The sequence below is a fragment of the Panthera pardus genome, unplaced genomic scaffold, assembly GCF_024362965.1.
Source record: "Panthera pardus isolate Hobbes unplaced genomic scaffold, ASM2436296v1 HiC_scaffold_26, whole genome shotgun sequence".
Taxonomy (NCBI): Eukaryota; Metazoa; Chordata; class Mammalia; order Carnivora; family Felidae; genus Panthera; species Panthera pardus.
Genome location: NW_026526832.1, coordinates 3,499,428 through 3,511,777, shown reverse-complemented (window position 1 = coordinate 3,511,777; position 12,350 = coordinate 3,499,428). Strand labels below are relative to the sequence as shown.

Genomic DNA, 12,350 nt, shown 5'->3' with positions numbered 1-12,350 from the left:
TGGGCCAGTCACTGTATTTGGCACAGTGTTTTTCATAGAAGAGTTCTCTAAATGTTCTGACCAATGGTTAACTAAGTGAAAAGATGCCTGCTCTGGCCATTGTTAAAGGTGATAATGTGAATTTGGGTGTGTAAGTGCTGGGGGGGTTGTTATGACGGAACATGGAACTCACTCCGAGGCATCTCTCCCTTTTGCCTCGGTCTTGTCTGAGAAAGAGCCGCTCGTCTCCTCCCACCTAGAAATCCAGGGAAGCAAGACACCCTCCTCTAGGCTGCTCTTGTGAAAACAACCTTTGTTTGGTGTTGAGCAGTACATTTACTTGTAATAATAGAAATAGATCAGCCGATGATGATGGCTGAAAAAACTAGGCCATGGAAACCAAGAAGTGACAGGCATTTCAGAGGACTTTTAATTCATTTCTTTTTTCTCTACGTGTTCCTCAATGACTTTTACGTGAGTGGCTGGAGGGAGTGCATTTAAATGCAAAAAATGCCAATACCTTCTGTGGTTCTGTTTGTGTCTTGCAAAATATTAAGAACAACTTCACGCAACTCTTGTATTGGCTGGAAGGAAGAAAATACATAAACAGTATTAAAAACTTGCATGGGGAAAATGATCCAAGCAACTTTGCTTAACATCAAATGAACTTAGTTTTATAATAAAAATGTTTCCTTTTTTAATCTCTTGTCGAACAATAAATAATATTTAAAAAATTTCAGATTTATAACTTTAGGTGAAAGATGAAGGAACAAAGAAAATGTTGGTTAAATGCTAGCATGCTTGACTTTAAAGAAGAGATGTGCTTATGGAAAGTTGTCTATAATGACATTTCTCTAAATTAATTAATTTTCTTATTGTCTCACATAATCCCACTAAAGATGTGTTCCCACATAAAGATTCTGGCCCAAAGATGTAAAGTTAGCTATACAGAAAATGCAGCATGCGTTTTTAGTGTTCTCTTAACTGAATTTTTGTTTTTAATCATAAAAGGCATATACCTCATTACAGAAAAATTGAACAATAGTCAAACTTAAAAAGAGGGGCGCCTGGGTGGCTCAGTCCGGTTGGGCGGCCGACTTCGGCTCAGGTCATGATCTCGCGGTCCGTGAGTTCGGGCCCCCGCGTCGGGCTCTGTGCTGCCAGCTCAGAGCCTGGAGTCTGTGTCGGATTCTGTGTCTCCCTCTCTCTGACCCTCCCCCGTTCATGCTCTGTCTCTCTCTGTCTCAAAAATAAATAAACGTTAAAAAAAAAAAATTTTAAAATAATAAAAAAAAAAAAAAAAAAGAGAAATCACCCATAATCCCATCACCCAAATATAGCCGTTAGTTAGCATTTTGGGAAATTTTCTCCAGCATTTCCTTTCTTTCTTCTCTTATTTAGTAACATAACATAAAAACCATAACATTAAATATAACATATAAAACATAATATTAAACATAGCATAAAAAACATAACATTAGGAAAAAAACCCACAACATTAGGAAAAACCATTACAGAAAAGTAATTTTCTGGTAACATTATCTGAGATAGCCTTCCTTTTTCAAAGTATGTAAACCATGCCATGAGCCATAACATCATAAATGAACTGTAGTTTCTCATAGGAATATTCTATTTGGACGTTGGTCTTTCTGATCTGGGATTCTGTATCAAATAAATAATAGATATCAACTAACAATAGAGCATAAAAGCAAAGCTATTTATACAATTTTCATAAAGTCTAATGTGCTTTAAGCTTAAGGGAATGGGAATAAATGTACAGAACATATTGCAAAACGTCTGAATTATATAAAAAATTTATCAATCGTATTTTACATTTTTACAGGCTTCTAGTTAAAAATGATAGACTGAATGTACATTTATTTCTTAAATGTTTATTTATTTTTGAGAGAGAGAGAGTCTGCATGTGAGAGAGAGAGGCGGGGAGGGGCAGAGGGGGACAGAGCATCCAAAGCAGGCTCTGTGCTGACAGCAGAGAGCCTGACGAGTGGTTCCAACTCACAAACTGTGAGATCATGACCTGAGCCAAAGTCGACACTTAAGGGACTGAGTCACCCAGGTGTCCCTGAATATATATATATATTTCTAATCCCTGAATGGTAATGGGATTAAAGGAGGCAATGACGACAAAGAATAGAAATGGCAACAAGATTTGGAAGCTAGAAAGTAGAAGGAAGAGATGACCAACTTAACCAACTTGGAAGAGCCAGATTCTAAACTGGCAATGTAGCTGAGAAACAACATGATTCAACCCCAGGGCCTTTAAAGGCTCAGGAATGAATGGTCAGGTCCAAATCAAGAGGACTCTTGAGCATCTGTCCAGCAGTCAGACCTCCAACTCTTTATCCTAACAGAAAACTGGGGATATATTTTCCAAGTCTCTGGGGAATATCATGCATGTCTGAGACTGAAAAAAAGGGATAAATGAAAGTTTCCATGCTGAAGGTTGAGACTCCCAGATCTCTTCTCCCTCACAACACTGGTAGCCTGGTTTCCAGCTCCCAGGAAGAGATTGGAAGATCCTTCTTTAGAGAATATGATCAGTTTTATCTATCTATCTATCTATCTATCTATCTATCTATCATCTATCCATCCATCTATTTTTTAAGAGAGAAAGGGAAAGAGAGAGAATCTTAAGTAGGCTCCACGCCCAGTGTGGAGCCTGATGAGGGGCTCGATTTCATGACCCTGAGATCATGACTTGATCTGAAATCAAGAGTCAGATGCTTAACTGACTGAGCCACCCAGGTGCCCAAGAATATGACCAATTTTAGAGGAAAGACCTGAAGACACTCATATTGAGGGTTCTTCAACCAATCTGCTCAGCCAGATCACCCTATGGTAAAAGCTCATCCATGTTTTCAGAACTTTTTAAAAAATGTTTATTTATTTATTTGAGAGAGAGGGAAAAAAAAGCGTGAGCAGGGGAGGGACAGAGAGAGAGAGAGAGAGAGAGAGAGAGAAAGAGAGAGGGACAGAGAGAATCTTAAGCAAGCTCCACGCTCAGTGCAGAGCCTAACTCAGGGCTCGATCTCACGGCCATGAGCGCCTGGGTGGCTTAGTTGGTTGAGTGTCTGTCTTCGGCTCAGGTCATGAATTTGCAGTTTTTGAGTTCAAGCCCCGTGTCGGGCTCTGTGCTGACAGCTCAGAGTCTGGAGCCTGTTTCAGATTCTGTGTCTCCCTCTCTCTCTCCCTGCCCCTCTCCCACTCATACTCTGTCTCTCTCTCTCTCTCAAAAATAAACATTAAAAAAAATAATTAACTTCAGGAAAAGTAGAAAGTTGTGCATGAAAGGCAAAATAATCATAATATACACCACATGGCTCAGAGCAGTCATGTATTTCTTATATATTCATAACAGTGTAAACACAGGATTATTCATAACACTAGTAACCAGGATTTCCATAGGACTCTAATGGAAATATGGAGGATGGCAAAAGTCTGCAGGCATGTGTCTCTTGGGGATCCATGCAGGCGTGTGTGAGAAAGGGGGTGAAATCCTCATCCTGCACAGCTGGAAGTCTACAAGTCATGTCTAAAACTGAAAAATCAAGAAACAGAAAAACAAGCACACTATGTGAAACTATTCAAGGTAAATATGAAAATAACCAGTTTGCTCCAGGAGGTGGGAAATGGGAGAGGAGGGGCACAGAGTCCTCAGGGAAAGAACCTTATTGAACTCTTTTGACTATTTATGTGCATGTACAACTCTGACTTTGAACTCTCATGGGAAGAGGTACGGAGAAATATAAAATGACGCTGGTAAGTGACATTTAAGTGAAAAGAGTTATAAAACTGCTGGATGCAGTCTTTGTTAAAAAAAAGTTATAGAGGGGCGCCTGGGTGGCTCAGTCGGTTAAGCGTCCGACTTCGGCTCAGGTCATGATCTCACGGTCCGTGGGTTTGAGCCCCACATCGGGCTCTGTGCTGACAGCTCAGAGCCTGGAGCCCGTTTCCGATTCTGTGTCTCCCTCTCTCTCTGCCCCTCCCCTGTTCATGCTCTGTCTCTCTCTGTCTCAAAAATAAATAAACGTTAAAAAAATTAAAAAAAAAAAGTTATAGAGAAATGATGGTTTTACTAGGTTTTAGAATTAAATTTATTTTTCAGGCACTGGCTCTGAATTGTTGCCATGTGAATATTGATGTAGTGGGCTTAAGGTATTTTTTGGTTCTTCATGGTGAGGTGTGACTTTGTAAGTACTGCATATCGATGTTATAACTTTCCATAAGTGCATATTTCTACAGTGAGTGTAAAGTGAGACACAATCACTTGACAAGAACAGTGATTCTGTTGGTTTACACGTAACACTATTTTCTACCAAATAAAATTTTAATTAAATGTACATAAAGGACATGCTGTGTTTCATATTCTGTGCATAGCTTTATGATGTGAATTAGAAGTTTCACATGGCGTTGTATAACTGCCATATTGCAAGCAACAAAGAACTCACACGAGAGAATTTTCAGGAAATCACCCACCCGAGACAGATACTCACTGTTGCCCCATTTCGAATGGCCTCTTCATACAGCCCAATGACATCAAAGGTACCTTTACTGGCCAATAACTTTGCTTTGCAGATCCAGAATTTAGCAAATTTTTTGGCCTCAGGAATACTGGACAATATGGTAAATACTTCATTAGAAAGTATACCCTGTAAAAAAAAAAAGCCAGAGGTAATTATTACCATCTTGCTGTTATTCTCACATCTAATATTTATCAGAGAAGTTTGGCAGGAATCAGTCTGATCATTTTTTCTTAATTTAAAAAAAATTTTAATTTTACTGAGGTACAATTTACATATAATAAGAGGCATCCATTTAAACAGTATATTTCAATGCATTTTGACACTAGTCATTAAATTTTAAGAGTTACATGAGACCAAATAGGAAAATGTTTATCATAGCTGAAGGTAAGGAATATCTTTACCTTTTTATGCAAAACCAAACCCAAAACCAAACCAAACCCTAGAGTAATCAACATTCATATACTTCTCATATATGCATAATAATTTCCATATATCTCTAATGGAACTATGAAGAATGGCACAGGTAAGCAAGGGTCATAGGGGTGTATATATGTGTGTGTGTTGAGGACCCATGCAGGTGTATATAAAAAGGGCTAAATCTCACAAAAAGTAACTTTATTTATTTATTTATATTAAAAAAATTTTTTTTAAATGTTTAATCATTTTTGAAAGCAGAGAGAGACAGCACAAGCAGGGGTGGGGTGGAGAGAGAGGGGGACACAGAATCTGAAGCAGGCTCCAGGCTCTGAGCTGTCAGCACAGAGCCCAACGCGGGACTCGAACTTACAAACCGTGAGACCATGACCTGAGCCGAAGTTGGACGCTCAACCGACTGAGCCACCCAGGTGCCCCTATTTATTTATATTAAAAAAAAATTTTAATGTTTATTTATTTTTGAGAGAGAGAGACAGAGCACAAGTGGGAGAGAGGCAGAGAGAGAGAGAGAGAGAGAGAGAGAGAGAGAGAGACACAGAATCTGAAGCAGGCTCTAGGCTCTGAGCTGTCAGCACAGAGCCCAACATGGGGCTCGAACTCACGGAGTACAAGATCATGACCTGAGCTGAAGTTGAACGCTTAACTGACTGAGCCACCCAGGTGCCCCTCACAAAAAGTAAATTTAAAATTGCCTCACTGATTTGGTGTCCTTCTGGCCTGTACCCAGAGCAGAAGGAATATGGGGAGCTACCATGTCTTGGCACACTCAGCCAAGCAGAACCTCCTGCGATGGGGGAGACCCAAAGGTAACCTCACAATCAAGAATCATCAGTGTTTGAGAAAACCAACACTACACGAAAGAGGCATAAACCTCAAAGGAGTTGACGAGGAAATCAATCAGCTGAAAATTTGGCTGTGGAATTCTCCCAGAATCGATTAAGACAGAACAAAGAAATGAAGAGTACGAAAGAAAATTTAAAAGAGTTCTGGAGGATACATCTATTACTCAGGAATTCCAATATCCATCTAAGAGATAGAACGTTCACCAGGACTGATTAGACATTAATTTCAACATATTCTATCAAGCAGAACACATACAGGCTACATTCACAATGCAGTATAATTAAAAGCTGGAAGAAAGACAGGAAAAAACAAAACAAAACAAAACAAAACTCTATCTGGAAGTTAAAAGATGTTCTTCTAAGATAACTTTTGGGTTAAACAACTCAAAATGGAAACCTCAAACTATTTAGAAATGAACAACAATGAGAACTTATGTCAATTATTAAGCTATGGTCTCCTAGCTCCAAACCCACCTTGTATCCTCTGCTGTGACACTGGGGCTGGAATTCTGTAAATCACTGTTTTCACAGCAGCTCTATGCTGGGCTCTGCCAGTATGTGGGGCTAGAGGGAGATGGTGGGGATGGAGAAGAGAGGGACTTCCTCTTTCCCATTTGCTTTCGTCACTCCAGCAATGGTCCTTCACTCTGGCAGCAATAGTTGGTTCTAGCCTCAACCATTTTTTTCTGGCAATTACAGAATCCTGCCTCACTGTGCTCTTTCAGAGGCAAGAGCACCAATTGGGTAGCATCCTTTCCTCAGGGTCTGAGATCCAGCCCTGCTGGGCGCCTCCTCCAGTTCCTGTGGTCCCAACATCATCTGGGTAGTATGCCCTCCTTGAGAGTTGGAGTTTGTCTCTCCTAACTTCTAGGTTCGGACACCCTCCACCTCTCTTTGTTCCCCTAGACCCAGTGGGTGCTAGCTGCTTCCTGAAGTTATTGCCACTGTTATCTCAGGTTCTCTTTTGTAGTCAGCCCTGTGTGTAGTACCCATACCTCTCCTGATGGTCCCTTTACCATTTTTGTGCACACAGGCTCAGAAAGTGCTTTCAAGTCCAACAGCCAGCATCTGCTCCTCTTTGTATGTGTCCAGAGAGTCAAAGTGCCTGGGAATTTTTGTCCACCCCTTCCCCGCCTGCTCCCCCCATTAGTCAATGACCATGGAGGTATTACTACTATAGCTTCTTTGCCCCTGATCAGGATGACTCTGAGAGGTCTGGTCCATAGTCTCCAGAGCTCCCCTGTGGCATTTTGCCAGTTACAGTCATTGGATTTTGCTTGATACCACATCCTAATTGGCCTCCTGCCCTTCCTGGCCCCACATCCTCACTCCCCTCCCAGTTTTCCCTGGGATCCTCTTCCTAATAAATTACTTTCACACAAATTCTCCTCTTAGATTTGCTTTGAGGGAACTCACATAAGACACTGTGAAACCAACCTTTATATTACATTCTTTCTATTAAGATACCTGGTGCAGTTTCTGTTTCTCTGACTTGACTCTAATACAGAACATGACCTAGTCAAACATAAAGGATATGACCAAAGCTAAATTCAGAGGCAAATTTATAGCTTAAAAAAAAAATTTTTTTTTATATGTTTATTTTTGAGAGAGAGAGATAGAATGTGAGTGGGGGAGGGGCAGAGAGAGGGTCAGATGGAGACACAGAATCTGAAGTAGGCTCCAGGCTCTGAGCTGTCAGCACAGAGCCCAATTTGGGGCTTGAATTCATGGACTACGAGATCATGACCTGAGGCAAAGTCTGATGCTTAACTGACTGAGCCACCCAGGTGCCCCAAATTTATAGCATTAAATGTATTTTTAAGAAAATAAGAAAGACTGACATAAATGATTTCAGCTTTCAACTAAAAAGGCTAATAAAAACCAGTACACATAAAAATAGATGCAGACATTGACGCAAGAGAAAAAAAAAATCAATAAAACCCCAAGATGGCCTTTTAAAAAGATTAATAAAGAAATCTTTAAATAAAAGGCATTAAATTACTAGAATTATCTCGAGAAATACAAAACCTAAATAGATCAATGATTACAGAAAAAATGGAAAAGATATACCCAAAATTATCCCATAGTCCAGATAACCTTATGGGCAAGTCCTTACCACACCTTCAAAGAAAAAAGTAACTCTCATGTTGTATAAACTATTTTTAGAGTACAGGAAAAAAGGAAAATACCCAACTATTTGGCAAAGCCAACATGATACTAATATTAGGGAAACACAAGAAAAGACAACCAAAGAACATACATAAAAATCTGGAATAAAATAATTGCAACTCACAAAACTATATACTTCATTTCTCTATGTATCTACATGGTATGTACATACATAAAAGCTGTCTGGATGGATAACTGGCAATAGTGGGCATCTTTTGGGAGAAGCCTGGGATGCCTAACTGTGTGTGTGTCCCTGTGCGTGTGTGTGCGGGCATGGTCAGTGGGGAACACTGGTCATTTTCTACAGTGTTTGAAAGGTTTTTATTTTTTAATTTAATTTAATTTTTTAAGACATGTTTAATTATTTTTGAGAGAGAGACACACACAGAGTGTGAGAGGGGGAGGAACAGAGAGAGAGGGAGACACAAAATTCATAGCAGGCTCCAGGCTCCGAGCTGTCAGCACAGAGCCAGATGCGGGGCTTGAACTCACAAACCATGAGATCATGACCTGAGCCAAAGTCAGGCGTTTAACTGACTGAGCCACCCAGGCGTCCCGTAATGTTTTTAATAATAAGAATGTATTCATGCATTTTCTTTAATACAATGAAAATACAAGAAAGAGCAACAACAACAAAAGAATGGAACTTTAATTCCATAAAGGAGAAATAATTAACGTTTAAGTGAATTTTGTGAGAAAATTGCCTGGAGTGGACCTAAACTGAAGGTTTCCTTTTTATGTTTCTGTCCAACACCACCAGCCAAAGCACAGAATTGGGTTTGCTTCAGGCAAGGACCTTAGTGTAGACGTCTATCCAATTATTTTTTATTAATATAATTTTCCTTCAAGGCATCTCCTGAGGATCATACCCTTTGCTTACCATCTCCTTTATCCTTATCGCAGAATCCAAGATATAATTTCAATGCCATTTACAGCCACCCAGTCTTTAGGATAATCTAATTTTACACATGACCTTGACTTTGACTTCAGCTTCATATCCAAATGTCAAATATTTACTTTTTTGACCTTGATGGCGAAAAAAGGCAAAACTCCTTTGGATCCCTCCAGAGGCAGACTGCTTGGGCTCGTTTTCCAACTTCTTTGTGCCTCAGTTTCATTTGTAAAGGGGCATGGTAATAGTTATTATGATAATTGTATGAGATAATATAAGTAAAGTGTTAGAACAGTGCCCGGCATACAAGAGCTATTGTTTAAATGCATGCCATTATTATTAGTGCTATTCTTCTTCTATATAAAAAGAGCAGCTGAATTTCTACTTAGACGGAGGTTATCTCTCTTACACCGTATTTAAGAAAAATGTTTAAAAACTCTAAGACTGCGGGCCAAGCTTTGGGAGCTTACTTATACTCACCCTTTCAATGAACTGCAGACATTCTGTCAGAGTGTTGTTAATTTTATTGGACAGTTCAAGTTGTGCTTTCTTTTCTTCATCTTCTTTTTCCATACTCTTCCAGAACGAAATATTCATTTCCTCTATTATTTTTCTTTTTGTTTTAAGTTCCATAGGAGGCCGTTTATAGATTTTCCCCTTAGATTTCTGCCATTCTTCCAGTTGTTTCCTGTCATAAAATTAAAGGGGTGGGGTGGAGTGGAGTGGGAAAATGCTTTAGGTTTCTTTTTGTATATAGTCACACTTCCAGAGTATAAGGTATGCATGAATGGAGTACCACTACATACCTTCAACAACATACAGAGTTAGGAGAATGGAATTAAAAACAATTTCCAAAGGGGTAATGGCAGCATTGGTTGCTCCTACCCTTCAGAAGGCAGACTGCAGAGGGATTACTAGGATTACTGGTGGCTAGTATCTCAGTCTTCAAATTCCTCAACTTCATGATTATTCTTCATTCTTTTTCTTTTTTTTCGTTTTCATTAGTTTTCTCTAGAAATTTTCATTTCTCCTGTATATTACCTCTGGCACTAAGACATCCCTCTAGCTCTGAGATGATGAACTCAGCACTCCATTTCTCTCACCATAAGCTCTCTATCAGCCACTCAACCTGACCCACCAAACCTGCACTCTGCCCTCAGTAGGGTCTTGGCCAGAGTGACCCACTTTGCCCAGTTCCTTAGCCCCCTTTGTTCCTAAACAAGATCACTGCACATGACCCCCTTTGTTCCTAAACAAGATCACTAATTTCAGGACTCTTAAGTAGCTAGTCTCCGATGGTGCCATGTCTGAATCCTTGCTCTCCTTCACTCTCCACATTCTCTGCTCCCGCTTCTAAGCAGCCAACAGACTGCTGTTGGGGGAGGCACCAAGACCTTAGACTTAAGCATTTGAATGTAGGCTCTTCAGCTTCTTTACATTACTACATGTTTATAACTCACAGATGTACATTTCAGCCCAGAGGTTTACAAAGAGCCCCAAGCTTTGTAAAACCCAGTGCCTAGTTGCTATTTTGTATTTGAGGTCTGGCACGCATTTCAAATTTAATGCTGTCCAAAACAAAGCTCTTGATTGTCATCTCCAAACCTATTCCTGAACAGTCTTTTCTACATTGATAAACAGTGCCCCAATCTGCCCAGCTGCTAGGACCTAAAACTAGGAGTGGTCTTTGAGTGGTCCTTTCTTCCCCACACCTGACACATCATGGTACAGGCTTCTAGCTCTACTACTATCATCCTAGTTCATATCACTTTAACCTTTTGCCTGAAAGGCTATAGCAGCCTCCTTCTTAACTCATGTCCTTGCTTCCACTCCGGCCCTTATCAAATACATTGTGTGCACAGTAGCCAGAGTGATCTTGAAAGTGTGAAGCAGACTGAGTCACAGCCAGGAACTTCCTATGCCTCTTGGAATAAAATTAAACATGCTTTCCGTGCCTCTCCGAACTCATGTCATACCACTTTCCCTCTTACTCTTCCCCTCCAGGAGCTCTGGTAAGCCTTCAGTTACCTGACCCATGCTCATGCCTGCCTCAAGGTCTTGTAGTATCATTTTTATTCAGTCTTCTGCTCAAATGACACCTTCTTGAAGAGGTAATTATCTGTAATTACTCTGTCTGTTTCATCAATGTGTTGATTTTCTGTCTTCTCCACTAGAATGCAAGTTCCATGAAGGCAGAAACCTTGGATGTCCCAGTGCCTAGCGCAATGTCTAGAACACACATGTGTTCAGTAACATACAGTAAAATTCACCTTTTTAAATGTACAGTTCTGCGAGTTCTGACAAATGCATATGGTCATGTAAACATAGCAACAATGAAGATATAATACCTTCAAAAATGTCCTCATGCTCCTTGGTAGTCAACCCTGCTCTTCATGCCCAGCTCCTGGTAATCACCGATCTGTTTTCTGACCTTATGGTTTTGTTTTTCCCAAATGTCAATAACTAATTAACCTTCTTGTTTCCTTGACTCCAGAGCACAATTCATAGTGCTTGTTTCAGCTCCAACTGCCCCGCTTCACCTACATGCGAACCACCTACTTAATGACAGAAGCTGAGATGTTTGGCATGTGCTTCCCTTATGCTCCTGGCATTCTTCCGATCTCAGCCTTCCTCCCAATCACGAATGAACAGGGAACTTACCTTTTCTAAAGTCAACTTATTCTCAGGACCTCAATGTTATGATTTTATTATTCTAGCACTTTCCATAGATACATCAGAGAAAAAGCTCCATTAAGGTAGACTTGTGACTGTGTGGTCACCACTGTATCTCCCAATGCCCAGCACATGGTAGGTGCTCAAGGAACACTCCAGCAATGAGTGAGTGATCTATCGCTCTCCACAGATTCCTCTTGTATAATCATATGTGGTCAGCATTCCACACACTGTCTTAAGACCCATCATCTATTGTCTGGTCTAGACTACGAACTGCATGGGAGGGACCGTGACTTCCTCATTCACCAGCTTGGGGTCTTTGTACTCAGTTTTCTTTTTGCTTAGAAGGGTCATCCTTCTTTTTGTCACTATCCTTTTCGTAGACCAGACGTCATTGTTGAAAAGTACCTCCCTAACCCTTCTCTTCTATGTAAAGAAGTCAGCCCAGTCTCTCTCAATCACATCATCCTAAATTAAGCTGTTTATTTTCTGTCTCTTCAGGAGGGCAGAGAGCTTGTTGGTGGTGTTCAGGGCTGTATTCAGAGAACAGATCCTGCCCTCACTTTACCCTGCTGTACTCTTTGGCTACCATCTAATTTTACATGTTCTTTTCACCCTTGTCAGTCAGGAATCTCCCTATTTTCTACTCCAACCAAGTTGAAGTCTACTCCAATACATAGGTGCTTCTCCTGGGAGGGTCACCACATTATGAGACTATGTCTGGTCCTGGGCAGGAAGTGTGAAATCCTTTGGCTTGGTTTCAAGCATCATGCATGTTGATGTTAACCCCCAGCACCCAGAGATACTGATTTCTGT

At 40.4% G+C, this 12,350-nt stretch overlaps 1 protein-coding gene across 3 annotated transcripts in view; it reads right to left on the bottom strand.

Moving 5' to 3' along the window:
• CKAP2L (cytoskeleton associated protein 2 like) overlaps positions 1–12,350 on the bottom strand; it is a 29,720-nt gene that overhangs the window by 3,399 nt on the left and 13,971 nt on the right. For all 3 annotated transcript variants that reach the window (XM_019444769.2, XM_019444789.2, XM_019444779.2), the window contains exons 5-7: positions 9,342–9,549; positions 4,494–4,649; positions 500–563 (exon numbers count right to left, since the gene is read on the bottom strand). In XM_019444769.2, the coding sequence (XP_019300314.2) occupies positions 500–563; positions 4,494–4,649; positions 9,342–9,549 (428 nt within the window). The remainder of the gene's footprint in view (positions 1–499; positions 564–4,493; positions 4,650–9,341; positions 9,550–12,350) is intronic.